General features: G+C 35.9%; 1 protein-coding gene across 1 annotated transcript in view; it reads left to right on the top strand.

The window, feature by feature from the left end:
• Nucleotides 1–27,335, top strand: part of lrrk1 (leucine-rich repeat kinase 1) — a 172,664-nt gene that overhangs the window by 82,114 nt on the left and 63,215 nt on the right. Inside the window, exons 15-21 of the mRNA XM_056462599.1 lie at nucleotides 187–307; nucleotides 5,049–5,208; nucleotides 5,464–5,740; nucleotides 8,816–8,987; nucleotides 12,491–12,660; nucleotides 12,962–13,101; nucleotides 21,898–22,156. Coding sequence (XP_056318574.1) covers nucleotides 187–307; nucleotides 5,049–5,208; nucleotides 5,464–5,740; nucleotides 8,816–8,987; nucleotides 12,491–12,660; nucleotides 12,962–13,101; nucleotides 21,898–22,156 — 1,299 coding nt within the window. The remainder of the gene's footprint in view (nucleotides 1–186; nucleotides 308–5,048; nucleotides 5,209–5,463; nucleotides 5,741–8,815; nucleotides 8,988–12,490; nucleotides 12,661–12,961; nucleotides 13,102–21,897; nucleotides 22,157–27,335) is intronic.

Raw genomic sequence — 27,335 nt, 5'->3', positions numbered from 1 at the left:
TGAAGTTTCATTTGTGGTGAGAACATGAGCTCAAACCGTTCCAAATATACAAAGTGCCTTAATTTTTTGGACTAAACCAGCTGCCGTAGTCAGCTGTGATGTACAGTTTGGGATGAGAAAATGTTTTTTGACACTTTACCACAATTGTGGCAGATATGGCTAATTGTGTGTGTGTTTGTCTTACAGCGAGGTGTCCTGTAAGACTCTAGAAGGCCTGGATGGACTCAGGAGACTGCTATTTCAGGTGTCCTGCTCCATGAAGGACATCAGCAACCCTGCTAGCTGCCATAAACTAGTAGGAAGACTGGTTAGTGCTAGTTATTACTGTTTGAATGGCATATGTTTATTTGTTTGTTTGTTTATTTGTTTGTTTATTTATTTGTTGGACAGAAAAGCAGCAAAGCTTACAGTGCAGTCTGCTTTTTATGTGTATGCATCTAGTGAATATTTTTAAACCAAAGCAATTGGATTTGAAAAATGCAAATGATAATGCGTAAGTGTGAGGAGTTGTTTCATGCAAGGATTTTTATATAAGTGTGAGAAGCATTTTATGCATGTTATTGTGAATAAGTGATGAGTAATTTTAGGCAAATATGAATGCATAAGTGTGAGAAGTAATTTATGCAGGTTATTGTAAATAAGTGATGAGTAATTTTAATGCAGATATATATGCATAAGTGTAAATTTTATGCTAATATTTAGGCGTAAGTGTGGAGAGTTTTTTTTTGTTGTTGTTTGCAATATAATAAATAAATAATTATGCAAAAAAAGTTGCCAAATAATTATGAGGATTAGTTTATGCAAGTAATTAAACCTACGTGGGCGGAGATGTTTCATGTAAACAAATAATTATGTACAAGTTTGAGGAGAAATTTTGTGCAATTAATTCTGCATATGTGAGACGAGTAATTTTATGCTAATTAATAAGCCATTTATTATATTGACTTATGCAATTACAAATAATTATGCATGGGTGTGAGATGTTTTATGCAAATAATTATGCATACACGGGAGGAGTAATTTTATACTAATAATTAGGCATGCATCAAAGGAGTTATTTTATGCAAATAACTACATATGTGAGTGGTAATTTTATGCAAATAATTATGCATAAGTGTGAGGAGTAATTTACTACAATTACATTATGCATAGGTCAGATAATTATACATCATTAGGCATGCATCAGAGAAATCATTTTTATGCAAATAACTATCTATGTAAATAATTATGCAAATGTGGGAAGAGTGATTTTATGCATACATGCGAGGAGTAATTTTATGCAAATAATTATGCTCACGTGAGAGAATAACTTTATGCAAATAATTATCCCTGCATAAGAGGGTTCGTTTTATGCAAATAATTATGCATATGTTTGAGGAGTAATTTTATTCAAATAATTATGCATATGTTTGAGGAGTAATTTTATTCAAATAATTATGCATATGTTTGAGGAGTAACTTTATGCAAATAATTATGCATATGTATGAGGAGTAATTTTATGCAAATAAATATGCTTATGTTTGAGGAGTAACTTTATGCAAATAATTATGCATATGTATGAGGAGTAATTTTATGCAAATAATTATGCATATGCTTGAGGAGTAATTTTATGCAAATAATTATCCCTGCATAAGAGGGTTCGTTTTATGCAAATAATTCTGCATATGTTTGAGGAGTAATTTTATTTAAATAATTATGCATATGTATGAGGAGTAATTTTATACAAATAATTATGCATATGTTTGAGGAGTAATTTTATTCAAATAATTATGCATATGTATGAGGAGTAACTTTATGCAAATAATTCTGCATATGTTTGAGGAGTAATTTTATTTAAATAATTATGCATATGTATGAGGAGTAATTTTATGCAAATAATTATGCATATGTATGAGGAGTAACTTTATGCAAATAATTCTGCATATGTTTGAGGAGTAATTTTATTTAAATAATTATGCATATGTATGATGAGTAATTTTATGCAAATAATTATGCATGTGTTTGAGGAGTAATTTTATTCAAATAATTATGCATATGTATGAGGAGTAACTTTATGCAAATAATTATGCATGTGCTTGAGGAGTAATTTTATGCAAATAATTATGCATATGCTTGAGGAGTAATTTTATGCAAATAATTATGCATATGCTTGAGGAGTAATTTTATGCAAATAATTATGCATATGTTTGAGAAGTAATTTTATGCAAATAATTATGCATATGTTTGAGGAGTAATTTTATGCAAATAATTATGCATATGTTTGAGGAGTAATTTTATGCAAATAATTATGCATATGTATAGGAGTAACTTTATGCAAATAATTATGCATATGTATAGGAGTAACTTTATGCAAATAATTATGCATATGTATAGGAGTAACTTTATGCAAATAATTATGCATATGTATAGGAGTAACTTTATGCAAATAATTATGCACATGCTTGAGGAGTAATTTTATGCAAATAATTATGCATATGTATGAGGAGTAATTTTATGCAAATAATTATGCAAATGCATGAGGAGTAACTTTATGCAAATAATTATGCATATGTATGAGGAGTAACTTTATGCAAATAATTATGCAAATGTATGAGGAGTAACTTTATGCAAATAATTATGCATAAGTGTGAGGAGTAATTTACCACAATTAGATTATGCATAGGTCAGATGGTTATACATGCTTGTTAAAAGTAACTTTATGCAAATATTTATGCCTACCGGTTAGGAGTAATTTTATGTGAATAGTTATGCATACACGTGAGGAGTAATTTTATGCTAATAATTAGACATGCATCAGAGTAGTCATTTTTAAGCAAATAACTATATTTATATATATGTGAGAATGATAATTTTATGTAAATCATTTTGCATATGTGAGAAGAGTAATTTTAGGCACAAATTTATGCATACATGTAAGGGGTAATTTTATGCAAATAATTATGCTTATGTGAGAATTAATTGTATGCAAATAATTATGCATGTTTGAGGAGTAATTTTATGCAAATAATTATGCATGTTTGAGGAGTAATTTTATGCAAATAATTATGCATGTTTGAGGAGTAATTTTATGCAAATGATTCTGCATATGTTTGAGGAGTAATTTTATGCAAATGATTATGCATATGCTTGAGGAGTAACTTTATGCAAATGATTATGCATATGCTTGAGGAGTAATTTTATGCAAATAATTATGCATGTGCTTGAGGAGTAATTTTATGCAAATAATTATGCATATGTTTGAGGAGTAATTTTATGCAAATAATTATGCATATGTTTGAGGAGTAATTTTATGCAAATAATTATGCATATGTATGAGGAGTAATTTTATGCAAATAATTATGCATATGCTTGAGGAGTAATTTTATGCAAATAATTATCCCTGCATAAGAGGGTTCGTTTTATGCAAATAATTATGCATATGTATGAGGAGTAACTTTATGCAAATAATTCTGCATATGTTTGAGGAGTAATTTTATTTAAATAATTATGCATATGTATGAGGAGTAATTTTATGAAATAATTATGCATGTGCTTGAGGAGTAATTTTATTCAAATAATTATGCATATGTATGAGGAGTAACTTTATGCAAATAATTATGCATGTGCTTGAGGAGTAATTTTATGCAAATAATTATGCATATGTATAGGAGTAACTTTATGCAAATAATTATGCATATGTATAGGAGTAACTTTATGCAAATAATTATGCATATGTATAGGAGTAACTTTATGCAAATAATTATGCACATGCTTGAGGAGTAATTTTATGCAAATAATTACGCGTAAGTGTGAGGAGTAATTTACTACAATTAAATTATGCATAGGTCAGATAATTATACATGCTTGTTAAAAGTAAACATTGTGTAATTTTACATTAAAGTAATTTTATGTAAATATTTATTCATACACATGAGGAGTAATTTTATGCTAGTAATTAGACATGCATCAGAGGAATCTTTTTTAGGCAAATAACTTTATAATACATATATATGTGAGTGGTAATTTTATGTAAATCATTTTGCATATGTGAGAAGAGTAATTTTTGCACATATTAATGCATACATGTAAGGGGTAATTTTATGCAAATAATTATACTTATCTGAGAATTAATTTTATGCAAATAATTATGCATGTTTGAGGAGTAATTTTATGCAAATAATTATGCATAAGTGTAAGATAATTATACATAATTAGGCTTACATCAGAGAAATCATTTTTATGCTAATAACTATACATATGTGAGAATGGTAATTCTATGTAAATAATTATGCAAATGTGAGAAGAGTGATTTTATGCACATATTTATGCATACATGCGGGGAGTAATTTTATGCAAATAAGTATGCTCACATGAGAATTAAAATTACTCCTCAAACATGCATAATTATTTGCATAAAATTAATTCTCACGTAAGTATAATTATTTGCATAAAATTACCCCTTACATGTATGCATAAATCTGTGCCTAAAATTACTCTTCTCACATATGCAAAATTATTTGCATAAAATTATCATTCTCACATATATGTATAGTTATTTGCTTAAAATGGACTCCTCTGATGCATGTCTAATTATTAGCATAAAATTACTCCTCACGTGTATGCATAATTATTTACATTTTACATAATTTAAATAATTATGCATACATGTGAGGAGTAATTTTATGTAAATAATTATGCATATGTATGAGGAGTAATTTTATGTAAATAATTATGCATATGTATGAGGAGTAATTTTATGTAAATAATTATGCATATGTATGAGGAGTAATTTTATGTAAATAATTATGCATACATGCGAGGAGTAATTTACTACAATTAAATTATCCATAGGTCAGATAATTATGCATGCTATTGAGTAGTAATTTTATGCATACGTTTAAGAAGTAATTTTATAAAATAATTATGATATGTGTGAGGAGAAATGTTGTGCTAGTATTTGTGCATAAGGGTGAGCCCATCAGTTGCAGTGCATGAATGAGTTGCGAGCTCTTTTTCTTGAAGGTTGATGTGTGCTGATGTGTTCATCTGTGTTTGTGTTTGTTCCACAGATTCCCAAAAGTTACCTGATCCTGCAGGAGGCCATAAAGGCTGAGCGAGTGAGGAGAGACGAGGCTGATGAGGTTCAGTATCTGACTGACTCTGAACTGGAGCAGATCATTGAGCAGAGTCCTGCCAGCGATATCAAAGACTATGAGGATCTGCAGACGGGTAATGCATGACTGTTTAAATGTTGTGGTTATTCATTTGTAATTAATAATTGTGTTCATTATGAGAATAATTAAACTAATATATTTGGCAAAGACAAAAGAGATCAGTTATTAGAAATGAGTTATTAAAACTGTTATGTTTAGAAATATGTTGAAAACTAATTTTTCCGTACAACAGAAATTGGGCTAAAAATGTACAGGGTGGTTAATAATTCAGGAGGGCTAATAATTCTGATTTCAACTGTTTGTGTGTCAGCGATCAGCTTCCTGATGGAAACGGGCAGCGTCCTGCACTTCTCGGACACCAGTCACGGCCTGTGTAAGCTGTATTTTCTGGACGCCGTGTGGCTCTCAGAGTGTCTGGAGCGCATCATTAACCTGCGCGGCTCTCGCTCTGTGGCCCGAAATGGTGTGATCAAGGCTGAGGACCTGCGTATGCTGCTGGTGGGCACCGGCTTCACCCCGCAGACCGAGGAGCAGTACTTCCAGTTCCTGGCCAAATTCGAGATCGCCCTGCCTGTCGCCAGCAGCAGGTACACTACTGCAGCATCAAGATCAGGCTGAACTTGCATTCAGTCGTTTAAAGAACTGTGATGAAACATTGTTCCATTGAAACAGCAGATGGCGCTCTAGGCTGGTTTTTAACAGCAGATGGCGCTCTAGGCTGGTTTTTAACAGCAGATGGTGCTCTAGGGTGGTTTTTAACAGCAGAGGGTGCTCTAGGCTGGTTTTTACAGCAGATGGTGCTCTAGGATAGTTTTAACACTAGACTGCTAGTCTAGTTTTAACAGCAGACAGCTAGGCTAGTGTTTAGCAGGTGCTCTAGGCTAGTTTTTAACAGCGGATGATGCTCTAGGCTAGTTTTAACAGGAGATGGCACTTTGAGCTAATGTTTACCAGCAGATGGCGCTCTAGGCTAGTTTTTAGAAGCAGACAGTGCTCTAGGCTAGTTTTAACAGCAGATGGCGCTCTAGGCTAGTTTTGTCAGCAGATGGTGCTCTAGGCTAGTTTTAACAGCAGATGGCGCTCTAGGCTAGTTTTTGACAGCAGACGGCGCTCTAGACTAGTTTTTATCAGCAAACAGTGTTCTTGGCTAGTTTTAACAGCAGATGGCGCTCTAGACTAGTTTTTAACAGCAGAAGGCGCTCTAGGCTAGTTTGTAACGGCAGACGGTGCTCTAAGCTAGTTTTTAACAGCAGACGGTGCTCTAGGCTAGATTTTAACAGCAGACAGTGCTCTAGTTTCTATTAGCAAACAGTGTTCTAGGCTAGTTTTAACAGCAAACGTGGCTCTAGACTAGTTTTTGACAGCAGACGGTGCTCTAGGTTAGTTTTAACAGCAAACGTCACTCTAGGCTAGTTTTTAACAGCAGACGGTGCTCTTGGCTGGTTTTAATCGCATACGGTGCTCAAGGCTAGTTTTAACAGCAGACGATGCTCTAGACTAGTTTTTAACAGCAAACGTCCCTCTAGGCTAGTTTTAATCGCAAACGTCGCTCTAGGCTAGTTTTGACAGCAAACAGTGTTCTAGGCTAGTTTTAACAGCAGATGGCGCTCTAGACTAGTTTTTAACAGCAGAAGGCGCTCTAGGCTAGTTTGTAACGGCAGACGGTGCTCTAAGCTAGTTTTTAACAGCAGACGGTGCTCTAGGCTAGATTTTAACAGCAGACAGTGCTCTAGTTTCTATTAGCAAACAGTGTTCTAGGCTAGTTTTAACAGCAAACGTGGCTCTAGACTAGTTTTTGACAGCAGACGGTGCTCTAGGTTAGTTTTAACAGCAAACGTCACTCTAGGCTAGTTTTTAACAGCAGACGGTGCTCTTGGCTGGTTTTAATCGCATACGGTGCTCAAGGCTAGTTTTAACAGCAGACGATGCTCTAGACTAGTTTTTAACAGCAAACGTCCCTCTAGGCTAGTTTTAATCGCAAACGTCGCTCTAGGCTAGTTTTGACAGCAAACAGTGTTCTAGGCTAGTTTTTAACAGCAGACTGTGCTGTAGGCTAGTTTTTAACAGCAGATGGCGTCTAGGCTAGTTTTAACAGCAGAAGGCGCTCTAGGCTAGTTTTTAACAGCAGACTGCACTCTAGGCTAGTTTGTAATGGCAGATGCCGCTCTAGACTAGTTTTAACAGCAGAAGGCGCTCTAGGCTAGTTTTTAACAGCAGACAGCACTTTAGACTAGTTTTTAACAGCAGATGGCGCTCCAGGCTAGTTTTTAACAGCAGACAGCACTTTAGACTAGTTTTTAATAGCAGATGGCGCTATAGGCTAGTTTTAACAACAAACGTCACTCTAGGATAGTTTTTAACAGCAGATGGTGCTCTAGGCTAGTTTTAAAAGCCAACGGCGCTCTAGGCTAGTTTTTAACAGCAGACAGCGCTCTAGGCTAGTTTTGATAGCAGACAGCGCTCTAGGCTAGTTTTAACAGCAGACGGTGCTCTAGGCCAGTTTTTAACAGTAGACAGCGCTCTAGGCTAGTTTTAACAGCAGACGGTGCTCTAGGCTAGTTTTAACAGCAAATGGTGCTCTTGGCTAGTTTTAACAGCAGACGGTGCTCTAGGCTAGTTTTGACAGCAGAAGGTGCTCTATGCCAGTTTTAACAGCAGACGGTGCTCTAGGCCAGTTTTTAACAGTAGACAGCGCTCTAGGCTAGTTTTAACAGCAGACGGTGCTCTAGGCTAGTTTTAACAGCAAATGGTGCTCTAGGCTAGTTTTAACAGCAGACGGTGCTCTAGGCTAGTTTTAACAGCAGAAGGTGCTCTAGGCCAGTTTTTAACAGCAGACAGCGCTCTAGGCTAGTTTTAACAACAGACGGGGCTCTAGGCTAGTTTTAACAGCAGACAGCGATCTAGGCTAGTTTTGATAACAGACAGCGCTCTAGGCTAGTTTTGACAGCAGAAGGTGCTCTAGGCAATTTTTTAACAGCAGACAGTGCTCTAGGCTAGTTTTAACAGCAGAAGGTGCTCTAGGCTAGTTTTTAACAGCAGACAGTGCTCTAGGCTAGTTTTAACAGCAGAAGGCGCTCTAGGCTAGTTTTAACAGCAGGCAGCACTCTAGGCTAGTTTTGATAACAGACAGCGCTCTAGGCTAGTTTTGACAGCAGAAGGTGCTCTAGGCCAGTTTTTAACAGCAGACGGTGCTCTAGGCTAGTTTTAACAGCAGAAGGCGCTCTAGGCTACTTTTTAACAGCAGACAGTGCTCTAGGCTAGTTTTAACAGCAGAAGGCGCTCTAGGCTAGTTTTAACAGCAGGCAGCACTCTAGGCTAGTTTGTAATGGCAGATGGCGCTCTAAATAAAAATTTACTTTAATAGTATCATTTTTGTAATTATAAAAAATATGATTTTTTTCAATCCAGTTGTACTGTTATTGGAAGTTACTGTATTGATATTTCAGTGTTATTGTAATATGTCAATAGGCTAATATCAGTGTTATCTAATATATATAGATTTTCCAAAACATTTTTTCCATCAGGTTTTTGATAGTTCATTACACATTCACACCCATAAAAAAGTTTCCTGCTTTGCATGCATTACATACGTTACATATATAATGAGTGTTGAGAGTTTCAACGCTGATTTCTGTTCAGTGTTTTCTTTCTTCTCTTCTCAGTTATCTGCTGCCACACCTTTTACCTCCCAAACCTGCGCTGGACATCCACGGCTTCCGGCAGCAGAGCAACAACAGCATCCAGCGGCATTTCAAGATGAGCTTCGTTCCTGCAGGATTCTGGGAGCGCTTTATAGCCCGGATGCTCATCAGTTTAAACCAGATGGACCTGCAGGTAAAACACACACAATCTGAACAGATGATTAACTGACCAATAAAAGGCATAATCTCAGTCATTTCAGTCGCAGAATTTGAGGCTGTGTGCTTGAAGTATACAGTAGCACGTAAGACTGTATTGCAGGACGGGAACAACGGTTCCTGTGTTTTTATGATTATCCACAGGGCTGCACTATTTGGGCAAAAACTTGCTGCAATTTTTCAGATAAAAGTTTAATTTTTTTTTTTATTAATGAATAATATTTATTTAACAGCTCCTAAAACACTTGAAGGGATTTCTCTTCATAAAAGACATGGCTTATTAACTTGCTGCTGCTTCAATATGGTAGGAAATTAAATATGAAATTAATGTGGATGACACGTTGAGAGGATTGATTGACAGGGCACGTAATTTAGCAACAGAATGGTCTGTATGTCCCAAAGCTTACATACTCTTCTATTACGCGCTCAAAGGTATGTACTTATTCCTCACAGAAAGAGTGCTGTTAGAATATAGTACAAGTAGACTAATTGGGGCAAAGCATGAGTGTCAAACTGATTAAACAAAAACATATTAGCGACATGGTGACTCAATTGTTATTACTGTCGCCTCACAGCAAGAAGGCCAGTGGTTCGAGTCCCGGCTGGGTCAGTTGGCATTTCTGTGTGGAGTTAGCATTTTCTCCTCATGTTGGCGTGGGTTTCCTCCAGGTGCTCCGGTTTCCCCCACAGTCCAAACAGATGCGCAATAGATAAATTGAATAAACTAAATTGGTGTAAATGTGAGTGTGTATGGGTGTTTTCCAGTACTGGGTTGCGACTGGAAGGGCATCTGCTGTGTAAAACATATGCTGGAACTGTTGGCGGTTCATCCGCTGTGGCAACCTCTGATCAATAAAGGGACTAAGCTGAAGGAAAATTAAGGAATGAATGAATATTAGCGACTTTTCGACTATTATTTTTCAGTAACTTTTCAATAACTTGTCTGTCTGTCTGACTCCTTTTAAACTTTAACCTCTTCTTATGTTAAAGTTTATTTGCATGTGCATGTTTTTTATTTCATTATAATTGTAGACTTCATAAGCCATGCTTCTGCTCTTCTTATATATCTGAGGTCCTGCTTTATGCTATTTTGTAGCAGCATTGCATGTGTCTTTTTTTTCGCTTTTCCTTCTACAGTGTTTCTTGAATCCTCACCAAAATTGGTTCAGATCACACTCAGACAAAGACAAAACCACACAAATTCAATTACTGGATTTAATTCTCCAGAAAAGCCTTAATTATGCTGACGAAGAAGACACCAAACAGGAAGTGAGTCTTTATTTTGACCCCAAGAAAATTGCATTTTGACACATTTTTTTTCTTTTTATATCAACTGCCATGAGATTGTTCATCAAGTTTGTTGCGCCACCTAAGAGTCAAAAGTAATAAATTATTTATGGTTTCACTTTATTTTAAGGTACAATTCTCGCTATTGATAAACCTTTAATGATTTTTGGTTCAATAAATTCCTAATTAGGTGCTTATTAATCATTATTAGCACTCGTTTACATTTTTTAAATGAGCTTAAGCAGCACAATTCTTGATTATTATTTTTTTTTGGGACAGCTTAATTTTGTGTTCGATCCATTTAAATTTGTAAAAACGAATAAGCCAACTTAATTCCTTCATGTTGTCCCAACACAAATTGATTGTGTGGAACCCAGCTTAAGATGATGATGATGATAATAATAATAATAATAATAATAATAATAATAATAATAATAAAATCTTAAATGCTTATAAACAGCCAATATCTTAATAATATGCAGGTAATAAGCCAGTAGTTAATAGTGAGAATTGGTACTTAAACTAAAGGGTTACCTTGTTTATCATTCAGCGAGATTCACTGTAAAACTAAAATTGTTGATTTGCAGGTGTTTTTTCCATTTATTTACAGTTGGGAATTGCATTATGGGACATTAAGATCTGTTTAGTCGACTTTTGATGTTGAAAATTCAACTATACAGTTTAATAAAGGGATTTTTTTTTGACATTATAGTAGTTTGAAACAAAATACAGTCGAAGTCAAAATGATTAGTCCTCCTGTGATTTTTTTTTTTTTTTTTTTTTTTTTTTTTTTTTTTTTTTTTTAAATTTTTTTTTACTTTTCAAATATTTCCCAAATTATGTTTAACAGTGCAAGGAATTTTTCACAGTATTTCCTTTAATTTTTTTTTTTCTGGAGAAAGTCTTTTTTGTTTTATTTCAGCAAGAATAAAAGCAGTTTTTAATTTTTCATTTTAAGCTCAATATTATTAGCCCCCTTAAGCAATATATTTTTATTGTCTGCAGAGAAAAACATTGTTATACAATGACTTGCCTAATAACTAGGGCCAAACACAATCTGTGGACATTTTTTTTGCCATTTCTGCGAAGAATTTTTGTAAAAAAAAAATCTGTGAATTTATGAGTAATGGTTTTGGGATTTTATGCGGAATTAAAACTAATAACTTAATATATTAAATAAAATAGGTTTTCACTTTTATTTAATGTTTACAATGCAAATCCTATTAGACAAAAGCAAGTCTCCAATATAATATAGATCTACTAAAATACAGAAAATATTACTTTACAAACCGTATGGTAAATAAATCATATGGACATTTCCATATTAGTCAACAATATTACTGAAATTAATTAACTGAAAATTAAAAACTGAAAAATATACATGCACACATTTACACAAGACTCAATGAGGAGCTACAAATCTGCAAAAATCTGTGCATTTAAAGAAATTGGGAATAAAAATATACAGTGGTGCTAATAATTCAATAATATTCTGACTTCAACTACATTTGTGAAAGAAATAATATAAACATAAGTTTGTAAAAGGGGTGGCACGGTAGCTCAGTGGTTAGCACTGTCACCTCACAGCAAGAAGGTCACTGGTTTGAGTCCCCAGTCTCCCAGTGTTGGCGTGGGTTTCCTCTGGTGCTCTAGTTTCCCCCACAGTCCAAACACAGGTGAATTGAATAAACTAAATTGACCGTAGTGTATAACTGTGTGTGTGAATGTGAGAGTGTATGGGTGTTTCCCAGTATTGGGTTGCAACTGGAAGGGCATCTGCTGCGTAAAACATATGCTGGAATTGTTGGCGGTTTATTCTGCTGTAGCGACCCCTGATAGATAAGGGACTAAGCCGAAAGAACATGAATGAATTAAGTTAGTGTTCCCAGGGTTTTTGTACCGTAATTTACATCATCAACCCCAGACAATATATTACTTTAAATTATTAATAATTGTGCAAACTAAATCAATCAAGGTCCCTTATTGCAGTTCAAAAGTATAAATAAATGGTGGAAAAAGCATAAATCAATAAATGCATAAACTGCTAATTTATGGATTGCTTTTTTACAGTGCATTGACCATATAATATAAACAATTGTTGTAATGTAAGCAGTTCTCAGGTGAAAGTGTCGTTGTGTTCATATTTCTGTGCTCTAGTTTTGCCGATCGTCTTCTGGTTTGTGTTTGTAACAGGCGTTTGAGACTAAGAAGAACACCAAGAACCACAGGAACCGCAGTACGGTGATCTACAGTTTTGCAGGGAACCAGCAGCGCAATCGGTGCAGCACTTTTCGCGTGCGCCGCAGTCAAACCATCTACTGGAAAGAAGGATTGCTGGTTACTTTTGACGGTGGATATCTCAGGTCAGCAGTTTATCTGTTTAATGGATAAAAGTGCATTTGTGATCAACAGCTTTCTCACTTTATTTGGTTAAAAAAAAACTATGTAATTATTATTTTTGTTTGGGGGTGAATTGAAATGAAGCTTAAAATAAAACATGATTATTAGATAAAAAGCTTAAATGCAAATTAGATATGTTGGATTGGACAATCTAAAAAAATTTAATTTCTAGAAAAATCTGTCAAAATAAAATGGCATAAACCAAATCTACAAAGTTAAACAAAGAATGAAAACTTGGTAAATGTTTTTTCGTTATCTTCTCAGCGTGGAGTCGTCTGACCTGAACTGGAAGAAGAAGAAGAGCGGAGGCATCAAGATCATCTGCCAATCGGAGACCAGGGATTTCTCTGCCATGGCTTTCATCACAGATCATGTTAATGCTCTTATAGAGCAGTGGTTTCCTGGTGAGTTTCATTCATCCAGTTCACACGTGTCTGAAATCTCATGCACGCATTCAGAATGAATGCTTTTATATTTGTTTCACCAAACAAAGCATCACAGTTAAAGATGCCCCTTAAGTTAGGGATAAAGAACATCCAGGAGGTTGTTATCAGAGAATAAAGCCTAATATTTTTGTTGGCACTGTTGTATAAGACTGAAGAACTTTATTATGCGAAAATAACCACCTGAATGTACTTTATCCTGCTTATTACATGGCTAAAAACCTACAAATTAGACACAAAACATAATTCTGAGCCGTAATATTTTATTAATTCTTGAATTAATTGCAAAACTGACAGAACCAAAAACAGCTGAAGAAGTGTACACTAACCCAGGCATGGGCAAACTCGATCCTCGAGGGCTGGTGTCCCTGCAGAGTTTTGCTCCAACACTAATCAAACACACCTGAACACCCTAATTAGTGTCTTCAAGATCACTAGAAAGCTACAAGCAGGTGTGTTTGATTAGGGTTGGTGCAAAACTATGCAGGGACACCGGCCCTCCAGGATCGAGTTTGCCCATCCCTGCACTAACCTGTGCATTATACAATCACAAGATGGCGACAAATAGTCAAAAATGCAAAGCTGACAGAAACTAAACTTATTGAATGGAGAATATACAACTGCCTGGATGTACTTTATCCTGCTTATTACACGGCTCTTTGCCACAAAACCTTAAAATTTGACACAAAACATTGTTCTGAACCATAATAGTTTATTCATTCTTTACTTAAATGCAAAGCTGACAGAAGCTGCAGCTCTGCACAAGACGTTTGGCCAGCGGAGAAATTAAAATGGTCGTGCCCAACTGAGCCTGGTTTCTCTCAAGGTTTTTTTTCTTCACTTTCGCCAATTAGTAAAGGTTTTTTTTTTTTTTTTTTCCTCTCTGCTGTCACCTCTAGCTTGCATGGTTCGGGAACTGTAGAGCTGCGCATCGTTGGTTTTGCTCTTCAGTGTTTGGACTCTCAGTGGTGATTTTTAAACCACACTGAACTGAGCTAAACTGAACTGAACGTAAACACTACAAACTGAACTACACTGTTCCTATTTACTATGACCTTTTATGTGAAGCTGCTTTGACACAATCTACATTGTATAAGCGCTATACAAATAAAGGTGAATTGAATTGAATTGAAAATGAAAACAGCTGATGGAGAATACACTAACCTGCACATTATTCAGACACAAGTTGGCGCCAAACAATAAAAAAACGCAAAGCTGACAGAAACTAAAACAGCTGATGTAGTATACACTAACCTGCACATTATTTAGACACAAGATGGCGACAAACTATCAAAAATGCAAAGCTGACAGAAACTAAAACAGCTGATGGAGTATACACTAACCTGCGCATTATTTAGACACAAGATGGCGGCAAACTATCAAAAATGCAAAGCTGACAGAAACTAAAACAGCTGATGGAGTATACACTAACCTGCACATTATTTAGTCACAACATGGCACCAAACAGCCAAACAAATGCAAAGCTGACAGCAATTAAACTTTCCAAATGGATAATATACTAACCTAAATATTATTCAGTCACAAGATGGCCCCAAACAGACAAAAACGCAAAGCTGCTAGAAAACAGCAAAGACATCTGATGGAGTATACACTAACCTGCGCATTTTTTAGACACAAGATGGCGCCAAACAGTCAAAAATGCAAAGCTGACAGAAATTAAAAGAGCTGATGGAGTATACACTAACCTGAGCATTATTGAGTCACAAGATGGTGCCACACTGTCAAAAACACAAAGCTGACAGAAACAAAACCAGCTGAAAGAGTATACACTAACCTGCGCATTATTCAGACATAAAATGGCGCCAAACTGTCAAAAACGCAAAGCTGACAGAAATTAAAAGAGCTGATGGAGTATACACTAACCTGCACATTATTCAGACACAACATGCGCCAAACAGTAAAAAAACACAAAGCTGACAGAAACAAAACCAGCTGAAAGAGTATACACTAACCTGCACATTATTCAGACACAAGATGGCGCCAAACAGTCAAAAACGCAAAGCTGACAGAAATTAAAAGAGCTGATGGAGTATACACTAACCTGCGCATTATTCAGACACAAGATGGCGCCAAACTGTCAAAAAAACGCAAAGCTGACAGAAACCAAACCAGCTGACAGAGTATACACTAACCTGCGCATTATTTAGACATAAGATGGCGCCAAACAGTCAAAAAACGCAAAGCTGACAGAAACTAAAAGAGCTGATGGAGTATACACTAACCTGTGCATTATTCAGACACAAGATGGCGCAAAAAGGTCAAAAACGCAAAGCTGGGGGGCGCTCGCGGACGCTGGAGAAGATGGCAGCCTAAACTGTAGCTCCGCTCCTTATTACTTAATAAATCGCTACCCTCCTCAATCTGAGTAAGAGAATTCCCTAATTTAAACGCTTAACATTCAAAGAACATGCCCGAGACCCAGGATTTTCCACTTTTCTCTTCTTCGCGATCGCAGAAAAAGAAGAAACAAAATACGTCAGCAGAAACGACCTCGGCCTCGACCTCGACCTCGGTAGAGCAAACGGACCCAGTTCTGAATGAAATACGATCACTAAGTACCCAATTGGGGAATATAGATGGACGTTTCGACACTATTGAAAGTCGTCTCGATGCTATATCGAATTCAGTATCTGTCGTTCACGAAACTTTATCTAATTTGTCACAAAGAGTGTCTTCAATTGACTCTCGTGTTACGGAAACCGAAAATAGGATCTCTACCACAGAAGACGTTCTGCAGACCCGCGAAAGGGAACTATCTACTTTGACGAAAACAGTGACTCGACTTCAAGCTAAAGTGGACGACTTAGAAAACCGAGGAAGACGTAAGAATCTGCGAATCGTCGGTTTACCCGAGAAAGCGGAGGGCTCTACCCCGCTAGCTCAATTCCTGATGGAAATGATACCAAAATGGCTCGATCTTGCTTTTGATCTCAGGCTGGAGATTGAGAGAGCGCACCGATCGCTTGGACCTGTTCCAGGAGGCAGTGACCCACCACGAAGCGTACTTGTCAGATTTCTACGCTACGCGGATAAAGAGCGCATTATACAAGCAGCCCTGAAAAAAAGGTATATTACTCACGAAGGCAAACAGGTGCGCTTCTTTCAAGATCTATCGGTGGAGGTGATGAGGAAACGAAAAGAATTCGATGCTGTGAGGAAGATTCTGATAGATCGCAAAATGTTCCGTGGATTTGCGTACCCGGCCAAGCTGCGCTGTCTTTTCGGCTCGGAACTTCGTACGTTTAACACTCCGGCCGCGGTGGAGGAGTTCATTGAGACTTTGCAAGATAAGTGAAGGAGACGGGATTCTTAATTATTTTTTCATCTGAGTTATATTTGGAGGAGTAGTGACTTAATTTCATCCGGATTCTCATACGCCATTTCTATTTTGAATGACAGATTTGACTGTTAATTCATATAACAGACTAATCACTTTTTTCTTGTCATTTTTGTCTCAATGAAAACAAATGTTTCATTTTTTTTTTTTTTTTTTTTTTCAACTTTTTTTTTCTCTTCTCGCTGTATGGGTACTCCGAGATTATATTTGCTTTATGGGAGCGGATTAATGTGAGGCAAGTGTCTCTCAAATATGATCCTGAACCTTATGTTGGTAGCAGGTATAATTTTTCTTTACCTGAGCCCAATGAGGTACAGAGACCTAGGTTTAGGGGGATTTAGATGGCACTGTCATTTGGGGACAGAGCCTGGGGTGGGGGAGAGGGAGTTGTTTTTTCGTTTTTTGTTGTTCTTTAAGGTTACAAATTTGCCCATCATATTCTGTTATTGTATTATTTTCATGAAGAAAACTACAGTCTACTTTTTATTTTCTTTTACATCTTGTGGTAATGGAGAGTTCGACTAAATTTATAACATGGAATGTCAAAGGATTAGGACATGTGATTAAAAGGAAAAAAGTTTTAACCTTTTTAAAAAAGGAAAAAGTTAAAGTGGCTATGCTTAAGGAAACACACCTATCGGATAGTGAACATTTAAAATTGAAACGAGATTGGGTGGGTCAAGTGTATTATTCTTCATGCATAAATAATCCCAGGAAAAGAGGTACAGCTATTTTAATTAATAAACACTTGCCATTTATTTTAAAAAAACAAATTAGAGATCCTGAAGGTAGATTCATTTTGGTCACTGGCCTTTTGCATGGGCAGCACATCACAATGATGAATGTCTATGCGCCCAATGAAGATTCTCCCAAATTTATGTCTAAAATCATTTTGTTATTTAATGAACACTGCACAGGACTGGGGATCTGTGCTGGAGATTTTAATTGTGTGATAGATGAAAGACTAGACAGATCTTCATCAGGAACTATAGTTAATCCTAAATCCTCTTTGGTACTTAAAAAATTATGTAAAGAAATTGGCCTAATTGATAGTTGGAGAGAATTAAACCCTACCACTAGAGACTATACATTTTATTCTAACCCACATTGTTCATACTCAAGAATTGATTATATTTTTATTCCAAACACCTATTTTAATCTTGCATCTTTTAGTCAAATCGGTTCAATTACCATTTCAGACCACGCTTCAGTTCAATTAGATATTACATTAGAAATCCCCAAAACAAAAAACAAGACCTGGAAATTAAACTCTTCTTTGTTATTGGACCCCAAATTTTGTAATATTGTACGGGAATCAATACAGAATTATTGGTCAGTTAATAAAAATTCACCTGTCTCTCCCACAATAATGTGGGATGCAGCCAAGGCCACAATTCGGGGATATATTATTTCTTATACTGCTGCGCATAAGAAAGCTCTCATAGCTAAACGACAAGATTTAGAAAAAGAGGTCAAAAGACTTGAACATCTACATAGCAGTAACCCCACTCAATCAAACTGGTCTACTTTATGTCATGCTAGGGCTAAACTTAACCTTGATCACACTAATCATATAAAAAAACTAATTTTTCTTTCCAAACAGAATTATTATGAGCATGCAAACAAACCTGGCCGATTGTTAGCATATCAGATTAAAAAGGAACAATCAGAACGAACAATCAAATCCCTAAAGATGTCAAATGGTACCTCTACATATGACTCTGCCATTATAAATAACACATTCCGATCCTACTATGAATCACTCTATAGCTCACAAGACAGTGCTTCACAACTACAAATTCAAACTTTTTTCAATAATATTTTTCTTCCAATTATTTCAGATAAAGATAGAGATTATCTTAATTCGCCTATAACTCCAGAAGAGGTCCTAGCTGCGATACAATCAATGTCATCCAACAAATCGCCAGGACCTGATGGTTTCCCCTCAGAATTTTATAAATCATTCTGGCCTGAACTTTCTAACATTTTGGTTCCAGCTTTACAAAATATCTTAGATCAAGGCACGATTCCTGAAACTTGGAAAACAGCAAACATTTGTGTAATACTTAAGAAAGATAAAGATCCCCAAGATTGTGCATCATACAGACCAATTAGTCTACTTAATACAGATTCTAAAATACTAGCAAAGGTTTTGGCATGTAGATTAGAGAGTATGCTCCCAAAGTTAATTAAGCCAGACCAAACAGGTTTCATAAAATCACGTTATGGAACAGATAATATACGCAGACTCTTAAATGTTATTAATTTTGTCCAGGGTGAGGGACACCCAGCACTTGTTCTCTCCCTTGACGCCGATAAAGCTTTTGACAGAGTCGAGTGGGACTTCTTATTTGCGACTCTTGATAAATTTAATCTGGGAAATAATTTTATTAAGTGGATCCAGTTGCTTTACTCTGATCCTAAAGCAACAGTAGTTACAAATGGTCTCACTTCGACTCCATTTCGAATAGGAAGAGGGACGAGGCAGGGCTGTCCTCTTTCACCTTTGCTTTTCGCTTTAGTTATCGAACCCCTAGCAGAAATCATCAGACAAAACAGAAATTTCCACGGTATTTTAATAGGAGGGGAAGATCATCGTACCTCACTTTATGCAGATGATGTGCTCATATTTATGTCCAAACCAGAGCAGTCTAATCCAGCATTGCTGGAATGCATCTCACACTACAGTAGTTTATCTGGTTACAGAATAAATCTTTCCAAATCCATAGCTTTACCCTTAAACACCCCTTCTTTGGAACATATAAAATTAATTTCCCCATTCAAATTATCAGAAACTGGCTTTAGATATCTAGGAATCCATGTCACATCTTCACTTAAAGACCTTATTAAACATAATTATACACCTCTTATAGAAAAACTCAAACTTAATCTGAAAACATGGTGTTCACTCCCAATCTCATTTCTAGGAAGAATAAATGTAATAAAAATGAATGTACTTCCTAAATTCTTATATTTATTCCAGTCCATACCGAGCTACTTAACAAATTCATTTTTCAAAGATCTTAATAAACACATCTCAAAGTTTATCTGGAACAATAAAAGACCGCGTATTAAAATTTCTAAATTAATGAAGCCTAAAGACAGGGGTGGAATAGGCTTGCCAAATCTCCAGTTGTATTATTGGGCAGCCCAAATAAAAAACATGATTAGCTGGTGTAATGAGAGGACTAACTCTATTTGGTTTAAAATGGAAGAAACAGCTTGCTCCCCTTTACCAATTAAATATTTACCATTTGTTAAGAATTATATTAAACTAAAAAAGATTTCTGAACATTTTATCATATCAAATACTCTTAGAACTTGGAAAGATGTAAAGACACATATAGGAATCTCCACCCCTTTCTCCCTGTTCTCCCCACTTTCTTTCAATCCTGATATGCCTTTAACATTGCAAAACACTGTTTTTTCAGCATGGCGGGAACTGGGCATCTCTCAAATATCTTGCTTACTTTCAGAAGGCACCATAAAATCTTTCCAACAGATTGTAGATCAATATAACGTTCCAAAATCCAATTTTTATAAATATCTACAATTACGACATTTTTTAAAACCAAAGTTGGACAAAGGAGAGCTGAGATCCAAATCAACAGAGATTGAATACCTTTTACTGAATTCAGCTTGTTTAAAAGGATTGATAACAAGGATTTATGACACTTTGTCTAACAATTGCACTTCTGCCTGGCTAGGACTTAAAGATGTTTGGGAGAAGGATATTGGTCAAACTATTGAAGAAAATGACTGGAAAATTGTATGTGATAATATATATTCGAAGTGTACCTCTCTTGGGATCCATGAGCTTAATTTTAAATTTTTTAATAGGATCTACTTTACTCCAATACGTATTAAGAAAATGTTTGCCAATGCCACAGACCTGTGTTTTAAATGTAAAAAAGATAAAGGTACATTCATTCATAGTTTTTGGGACTGTGACAAAATTTTGCCATTTTGGAAGAAAATACATAAGGTACTGGAAAATATTCTTAAGCTTAATTTTGACATGACCCCAGCTCTGTACTTATTGAATCTTAATGCAAATAATCTGTTTAAAAAAGATGCATTCCAGTTATTTATTGTATCGGTATATTTAGCTAAAAAATGTATTTTGCTACTCTGGTCTGCATCACAAGCTCCATCTTTTAAAATGTGGATATCACAGATTGCTACATGGCTACCATTAGAAAAACTTACCTATGACAAACATGAAAAATCTGATAGATTTTGGTCAATTTGGTCTCCCCTTTGGGAGTACATAAAAGAGCTCTCTTAAGTTAATACAACATCCTTGACATTCATTTACACTCTTTGTTATAACCTACACTTAAAGACTACTCTAAGATGATGTAATTGTACTTTTAATTATTCTTCACCTATTTATTTATATATATTTTTTTACATTAATTTCTCTGTTACTTTCACTCTCAAGACTGTACATTCTCTTTAATGTTAAAACATTTTGATGTTAATGTTTTGTGAATATGGGCATACAATAAAAAAAAGAAAAAAAAAAAAAAAGAAAAAAAAAAAAAACAACAAAAAAAAATAAAAAACGCAAAGCTAACAGACATGAAAAGAGCTGATGGAGTATACACTAACCTGCACATTATTCAGACACAAGATGGTGCCAAACAGTCAAAAACGCAAAGCTAACAGACATGAAAAGAGCTGATGGAGTATACACTAACCTGCACATTATTCAGACACAAGATGGCGCCAAACAGTCAAAAACGCAAAGCTGACAGAAACAAAACCAGCTGATGGAGTATACACTAACCTGTACATTATTCAGACACAAGATGGCACCAAACTGTCAAAAAACACAAAGCTGACAGAAACAAAATCAGCTGAAAGAGTATACACTAACCTGCGCATTATTCAGTCACAAGATGGCGCCAATCTGTCAAAAAACACAAAGCTGACAGACATTAAAAGAGCTGGAGTATACACTAACCTGCGCATTTAGTCACAAGATGGCGCCAAACAGTCAACTTTAAAGCTGACAGAAACTGAACTGGCTGAATGGAAAATATAATAACTTAGTTTTTTTGTACAAACTAAATTTGCCTTGTTTTTACTATTATCCTTAACATTGTAAGATTTTGTTATATGTAATTTATTTATTCTTTATGTTTTTAATTTAATTTTTAAAAATGTATGTATTTGTTTGTTTGATGAGAGGAAAAAATGCCTTTGGAATTGTATTTAATTAATGTGAATAACTATTTATTAACTACTTAACTAAAATCTTTATCTCTTGATCCATTTGCATTAAACCCTGATCGGTGTCTTTTTTTTTCTCCATATATGAGCATTGGTATACATGCATGCATCAGTGACACACACGCACCCACTCAGTCATGTGTATTCTCTTCTATCCTCAGCGCTGACGGGCAGTGAAAGCGACGGGTCTCGTCTGATTGAACAGTTCGCTCCCTGTCCGTTCTGCAGCTCGGTGTCCAGACTGCCTGACCCACTGCCTCAGTCCAGCCTCAGCCAATCCGTCATCCACTACTTCAACATGGAGGACTGCGTTCTGGCGGCAGTGGACAAAGAGCACATCACCTGCCCAAACCATCCCAAACAACCCGTCCCACTGCAGGAGCTGGTGCCCGAGCTCTTCATGACAGACTTCCCCTCACGGTAAAGAGCCCACTTTTCCATATGCATTTTACTTTGGTTTCGTTATTCAGTAGCACTTTAGTTTGTCACAATTCACGGTATTAACCAAGCATTAACTAACACTACAGGCTTAATAAACTACTAATTAACTGTTAATTTATAGTTGATAAGGTAGAAGTTGGGTTTAGGTTTTGGGTAGGATTAGGGATGCTGAATAAGATCATACTTTATAGCTACTAATGAATGGTTATTATCTTAATAACAGGCAGGGAATAAGCCAGTTTTATTAGCATAGGTGTTTTTTTTAACAGCGCAAACTTTTCTGTAACCGTGGTAGTGCTGTGCATCATTTGTTTAACCCTTTAGGTGATGTGCTGACTGGCTGACTGACAGGTGCATGATGCGGGAGGCCAGCAAACACAACGTATAGCTGTTTCACTTTACTTCAGGACGCATTAATACCGCTCTGTAGGTCTATTGGTGACATTCATAAATATTCCTAGCAAATCTAATAAATGTTGGAGACATACTCATTACATAAACGCACTAAATCGCACTTCAGCAGAGTTTATTTAAGAGCGCACAAGAAGATCTGTGCGCTCTTAAATTGGCTTATATTTGAGGGGGTGTGCGAGAAGTTTTGTGCACGAGAAGAGGAAATCGGCGATCTCGTCTTGTAATACTGCGCTCACGACATTTGTTATTGAAATAACACCACAGGTAGTTGGTAGATCTGTGTAAAAAAGGCCTGCCGCCACAGCTGGAAAAAATCCTGGAGGAAACACTGATATATACAGACATCGTTTTCACACTGTGTTGCTAGTGCTTGGGCTGGCTCAGGCCTGTCATGAATAAAACCACCAGTAGGTGGCAGCAAGTTCCTTTCTTAATGATTGATTCAGTAGGCCCTATCATACACCAGCGCACTGCTACGTCACAAGTGTTTTTTTGTAAACTTTCAGCCAGGCACAGGTATAATTTACACATCTTGTGCAAGATTTTTATCAAGCAATTGCATTTGTGCACCCGTAGACGTGCTGAGCTGACCAGTAAATAGTTGAGCTACAGTCAATGGCCAAATTTTAAAATTCATTAAAATCACCTTAATGGACCCTTTTCACATTTACTTAGTTTCTCAATAGCGGAAAACATCATAGCTGGGTAAACTTGGAGTGCAGTGAATTGGAGAGTACAACAAATCGTTTTTTACAACTCTATTTGCTGAAATAATAAAAGAAATACTCCACTATGGTGTTATCAAGACTTTCAGAAAAAGGAAAAAAATTGTGTGAGACTGATAACGGCAGCCAGAAGAGAGAATAACGTCAAATTTACTCAGCCCCATAAACACTGCATTAGTAACACCTCGCATAAGCGATAATTTGTTTTTTGTAATTTGAAATAATCTAAATTTTAAAAACTTTCAAGGATTTAAGATTATGATGATAGTTAAACGCAGCATAACAGTCTTGTGAGAAGGGTCCATGATAGGGTTTGTAGGCAGGTCAACAGTAAATATACATATTGGTTATTACACACACAGGGACTCACAGACATCTTTAAATATAAAACATTTACAGGATTAAAATGTAAAAGATTATTAATGTCTGCATAAATATAAAAACACAACCTCCTTCACCTTAGGTTGCTCTGGCTCAGATCTGTTTTCTCGCTAGTGAAACTTTCCATTTTTCCACTTACATGTAAGTCTATCATGTAAATGGTGAATGCATACGACCGCAACTCGCACTTAAAGGGAATAGGAGATAAGACTGGGTTTAATGCACTTTACACCCAAAACACCCCCATAACTCATTAAGAGAGTAAGGACAACTGTTTTAGACAATGTGCTGGGTTCGGCAACTGTTTTGCTTACCCTTAAAATAGTAATAGTGGATTTAGACATGCTCACTGTGATTGTTAAAATAGATTCAAATGAATCGTTTAAGATGGTTGATTCATTCATAAGTGAAATGTATTCATGAACCAATCATTGACTTTAATGAAGATTGACTTATGCTACGTTTCTCATGCTACATTTGTTTGACCAAAAACATGAAAATACATTGTGAAATATTATTCAACTTAAAAAATTAATTGTTTTCTATTTGAACGCTTTTTTAATGTAATTTATTCTAGTGATTTCAAGGCTAAATTTTTTTCATCATTATTACTTCACTTGATCCTTCAAAAATCAATCTAACATCATTGTAAATGCCTTTACTGTGATCAATTGACTCCATCCTGACTGAAAAAAAGTGTAACAGAAGTATACATTGAGCATCTGCTATCCTGTATTGTTTGCCGTCAATATAAACCTCGCACACCTGGTCCTAATAACCAGTGTTTACATAGCTTTAATGGCATCCAATCAAAGGCTTGAGTTATAGCGCAAATATAAACAAGGCCGTCGGTGAGCCGCTGTGCTCTTATGTTGGCATAAGAAGTGTGTTTTCTGTGCGGTTGTGGTGCAGCACATCACATAAACTGGATTATTTTTAATTCTGAAGTTCGAATGGAAGCAGACAAAGAGGGTTTGTACTGTGAGCCATGTCAAACAAATCACTTTGAGGAGCTTTATGTGCGGCAACGGGTGAATTAAAGTCCCAGCGGGGCGTCACGCTTTGTATTGGGAGATGAAAAATCACTAAAAAAAATGAATTGATCAATCTCAGGGTTACTGCATTTGAGCTTTTGGCAGAAGCTTTCATCGGAAATGATTTACAATGCATTCAGGGTTTAGTTTTAAATGATTCTTGGGAAGTACAGCTGCAGGATACTATACTGAACAAAAATGATTCATTGATTTTACAACCCCAAGTCAGAAAGAGTTAGGAAAGTATGGAAAATGCAAATAAAAAAAGAAAGTAGTGATTTCTAAATGTGCTTTGACTTGTATTTCATTGCAAACAAACATTATTTAATGTGTTCCCATTTTAAAAAAATTTAAACAGTAAAGCATTTACCACTTTGTAATGTTGCTGTTACTTTTCACAACACTTAAAAGACGTTTAGGGACTGAAGACACCAAGTGATGAAGTGTTTCAGGTGTCATTTTCTCATATTCTTCCTGCAAACAAGTCTTAAAGTGGGCAACAGTACGGGGTCTTCGTTGTGGCATCTTGCGATTCTAAATGCACCACACATTTTCTATTAGAGACAGGTCGGGACTGTAGGCAGCCCAGTGAAGTACCTATATCCTCTTCATCTGCAGCCAGGACTTTGTAATATGTGCAGAATGTGGTTGAAATACGTGGTTGAAATATGCATGGGTGTCCCTGGAAAAGAAAGAAGCATATTGTGCTCCAAAATCTCTATGTACTTTTCAGCATTGATGGAGCCATCACAGAAGTGTAAATTACCTTTGCCAAGGGAGCTGACATAACCCCATACCATGACAGATCGTACCTTTTAGACTTGTTGCTGGTAACAATCTGGATGATCCTTTTATTCTTAGGTCTGGAGCACAAGGCATCAATTTCTCTACAACAAAAACCCCTATGAAATACTGACTCATCTGACTGCAGTACACGTCGACTGCGCTTCTGGACACTGTTAACATAGGGCTTCTTTGGCACAGTACAGTTTTCACTGGCATTTGTGGTTGTAACTACGTTTTGTGGTACTTGACAAAGGTTTGTCCTGAGCCAAAGTTGTCCTGAGCCCATGTGGTGAAATCGCTTATAGATAAATGATTATTCTTGATGCAGTGCCGGCTAAGGGATCGGAGATCACTGTAGTTCAGCTTGTCCTTTACGCAGTGAAATTTCTCCAGATGCCTTGAATCTTTTAATGTTCTGCACTATTGAATGTGAAATGTCCAAATGTCTTCCTATCTTTCTTTGAAGAACGTTTTTTTAAAAATATTTCAATCATTTTCTCACATATTTGTTGGCAAACTGGCGATCCTCTGCCCATCTTTGCTCCTAAAGGACTAAACCTTTCTTGGATGCTGCTTTTGTACCAAGTTATAATAACAATCACCTGTTGACATCACCTGTTTCACATCACATCATTATTTCACCAATTTACCTAATTACTAGCCCTTAACTGCTCCTGTCCCAATTTTTTTTAAATGTGTTGCAAGAGCCAAAATCGGAAAACATGTTTGTTTTGGAAAACAAAACAATAAAAACCATGAGGACCACATTAAATACTGTTTGTTTGCAATGAAATACAAATCAAAGTAATTTCGAAATCACTGCTTTATTATTGTTTTATTTTTTTATTTTAATTTTATGTAAGAAATGATCCATAAACTGCTTTCAATTACATTTTAAGAGTTAATGTTTTCAATAAATATCTTTATGACTCTGGAAGTATTACATCATTTTCTATGGAAACGTTAAGACGGTTAACAAAGTACAGTACTTTTTATAGCACAAACCCCACACATTCATTCATTCATTCATTCATTCATTCATTCTCTTTTCAGCTTAGTTCCTTTATTAATCAATAATAATTTAATATTATTATGTGTTAAACATGCATTGATGAGTTGTTCGCATTAAAAATAGGAAGAAGCATTTAGAAAAGTTTATTTTTTATTTATTTATTTATTTTTTGTTACACAAATTAGACAAAAACTATAATATTGTGATAAATGGGTTCTGTTCCAAACTGAAGTGAACTGTCTAATATATTGTTTCTGGAGTTTCACTTTTTAAAGGTCATTCCTACACTGCAGATGCATAATGAATTATTAGAAAACTCATTTTGGCTCATATTTAGGGCTATTAATCATGGAATCCTATAATACATCCTAAATCTGACCAACAGTCCCTAGAGAAATATAATACTGTAAATATGGGCTTGTCTTTTAGTCTGGTTCCTATTGAAAAAATAATAATAATTGAAAATACTGTTAGGGGGCGGCACGGTGGCTCAGTGGTTAGCACTGTTGCCTTACAGTAGGTTCAAGTCCCGACTGGGACCACTTCTGTGTGGAGTTTGCATGTTCTCCCCGTGTTGGTGTGAGTTTCCTCCGGGTGCTCTGATTTCCCCCACAGTCCAAACACATGCGCTATTAATTGGATGAGTTTGTGTATAGGTGTTTCCCAGTACTGGGTTGCAGCTAGAAGGGCAGCTGCTGCGTAAAACATATGCTGAAATAGTTGGCAGTTGAAGGAAAGTGAATGTATGAATGAAAATACAGTTGTGCATACAGATAACTCAAATAGTTCACTATGCTTCATAATGG

The sequence above is a fragment of the Danio aesculapii genome, chromosome 7 (genome assembly GCF_903798145.1).
Source record: "Danio aesculapii chromosome 7, fDanAes4.1, whole genome shotgun sequence".
Lineage (NCBI taxonomy): Eukaryota > Metazoa > Chordata > Actinopteri > Cypriniformes > Danionidae > Danio > Danio aesculapii.
The sequence above is the reverse complement of the archived record's forward strand: the minus strand, read 5'-3'. Positions and strand labels throughout refer to the sequence as shown.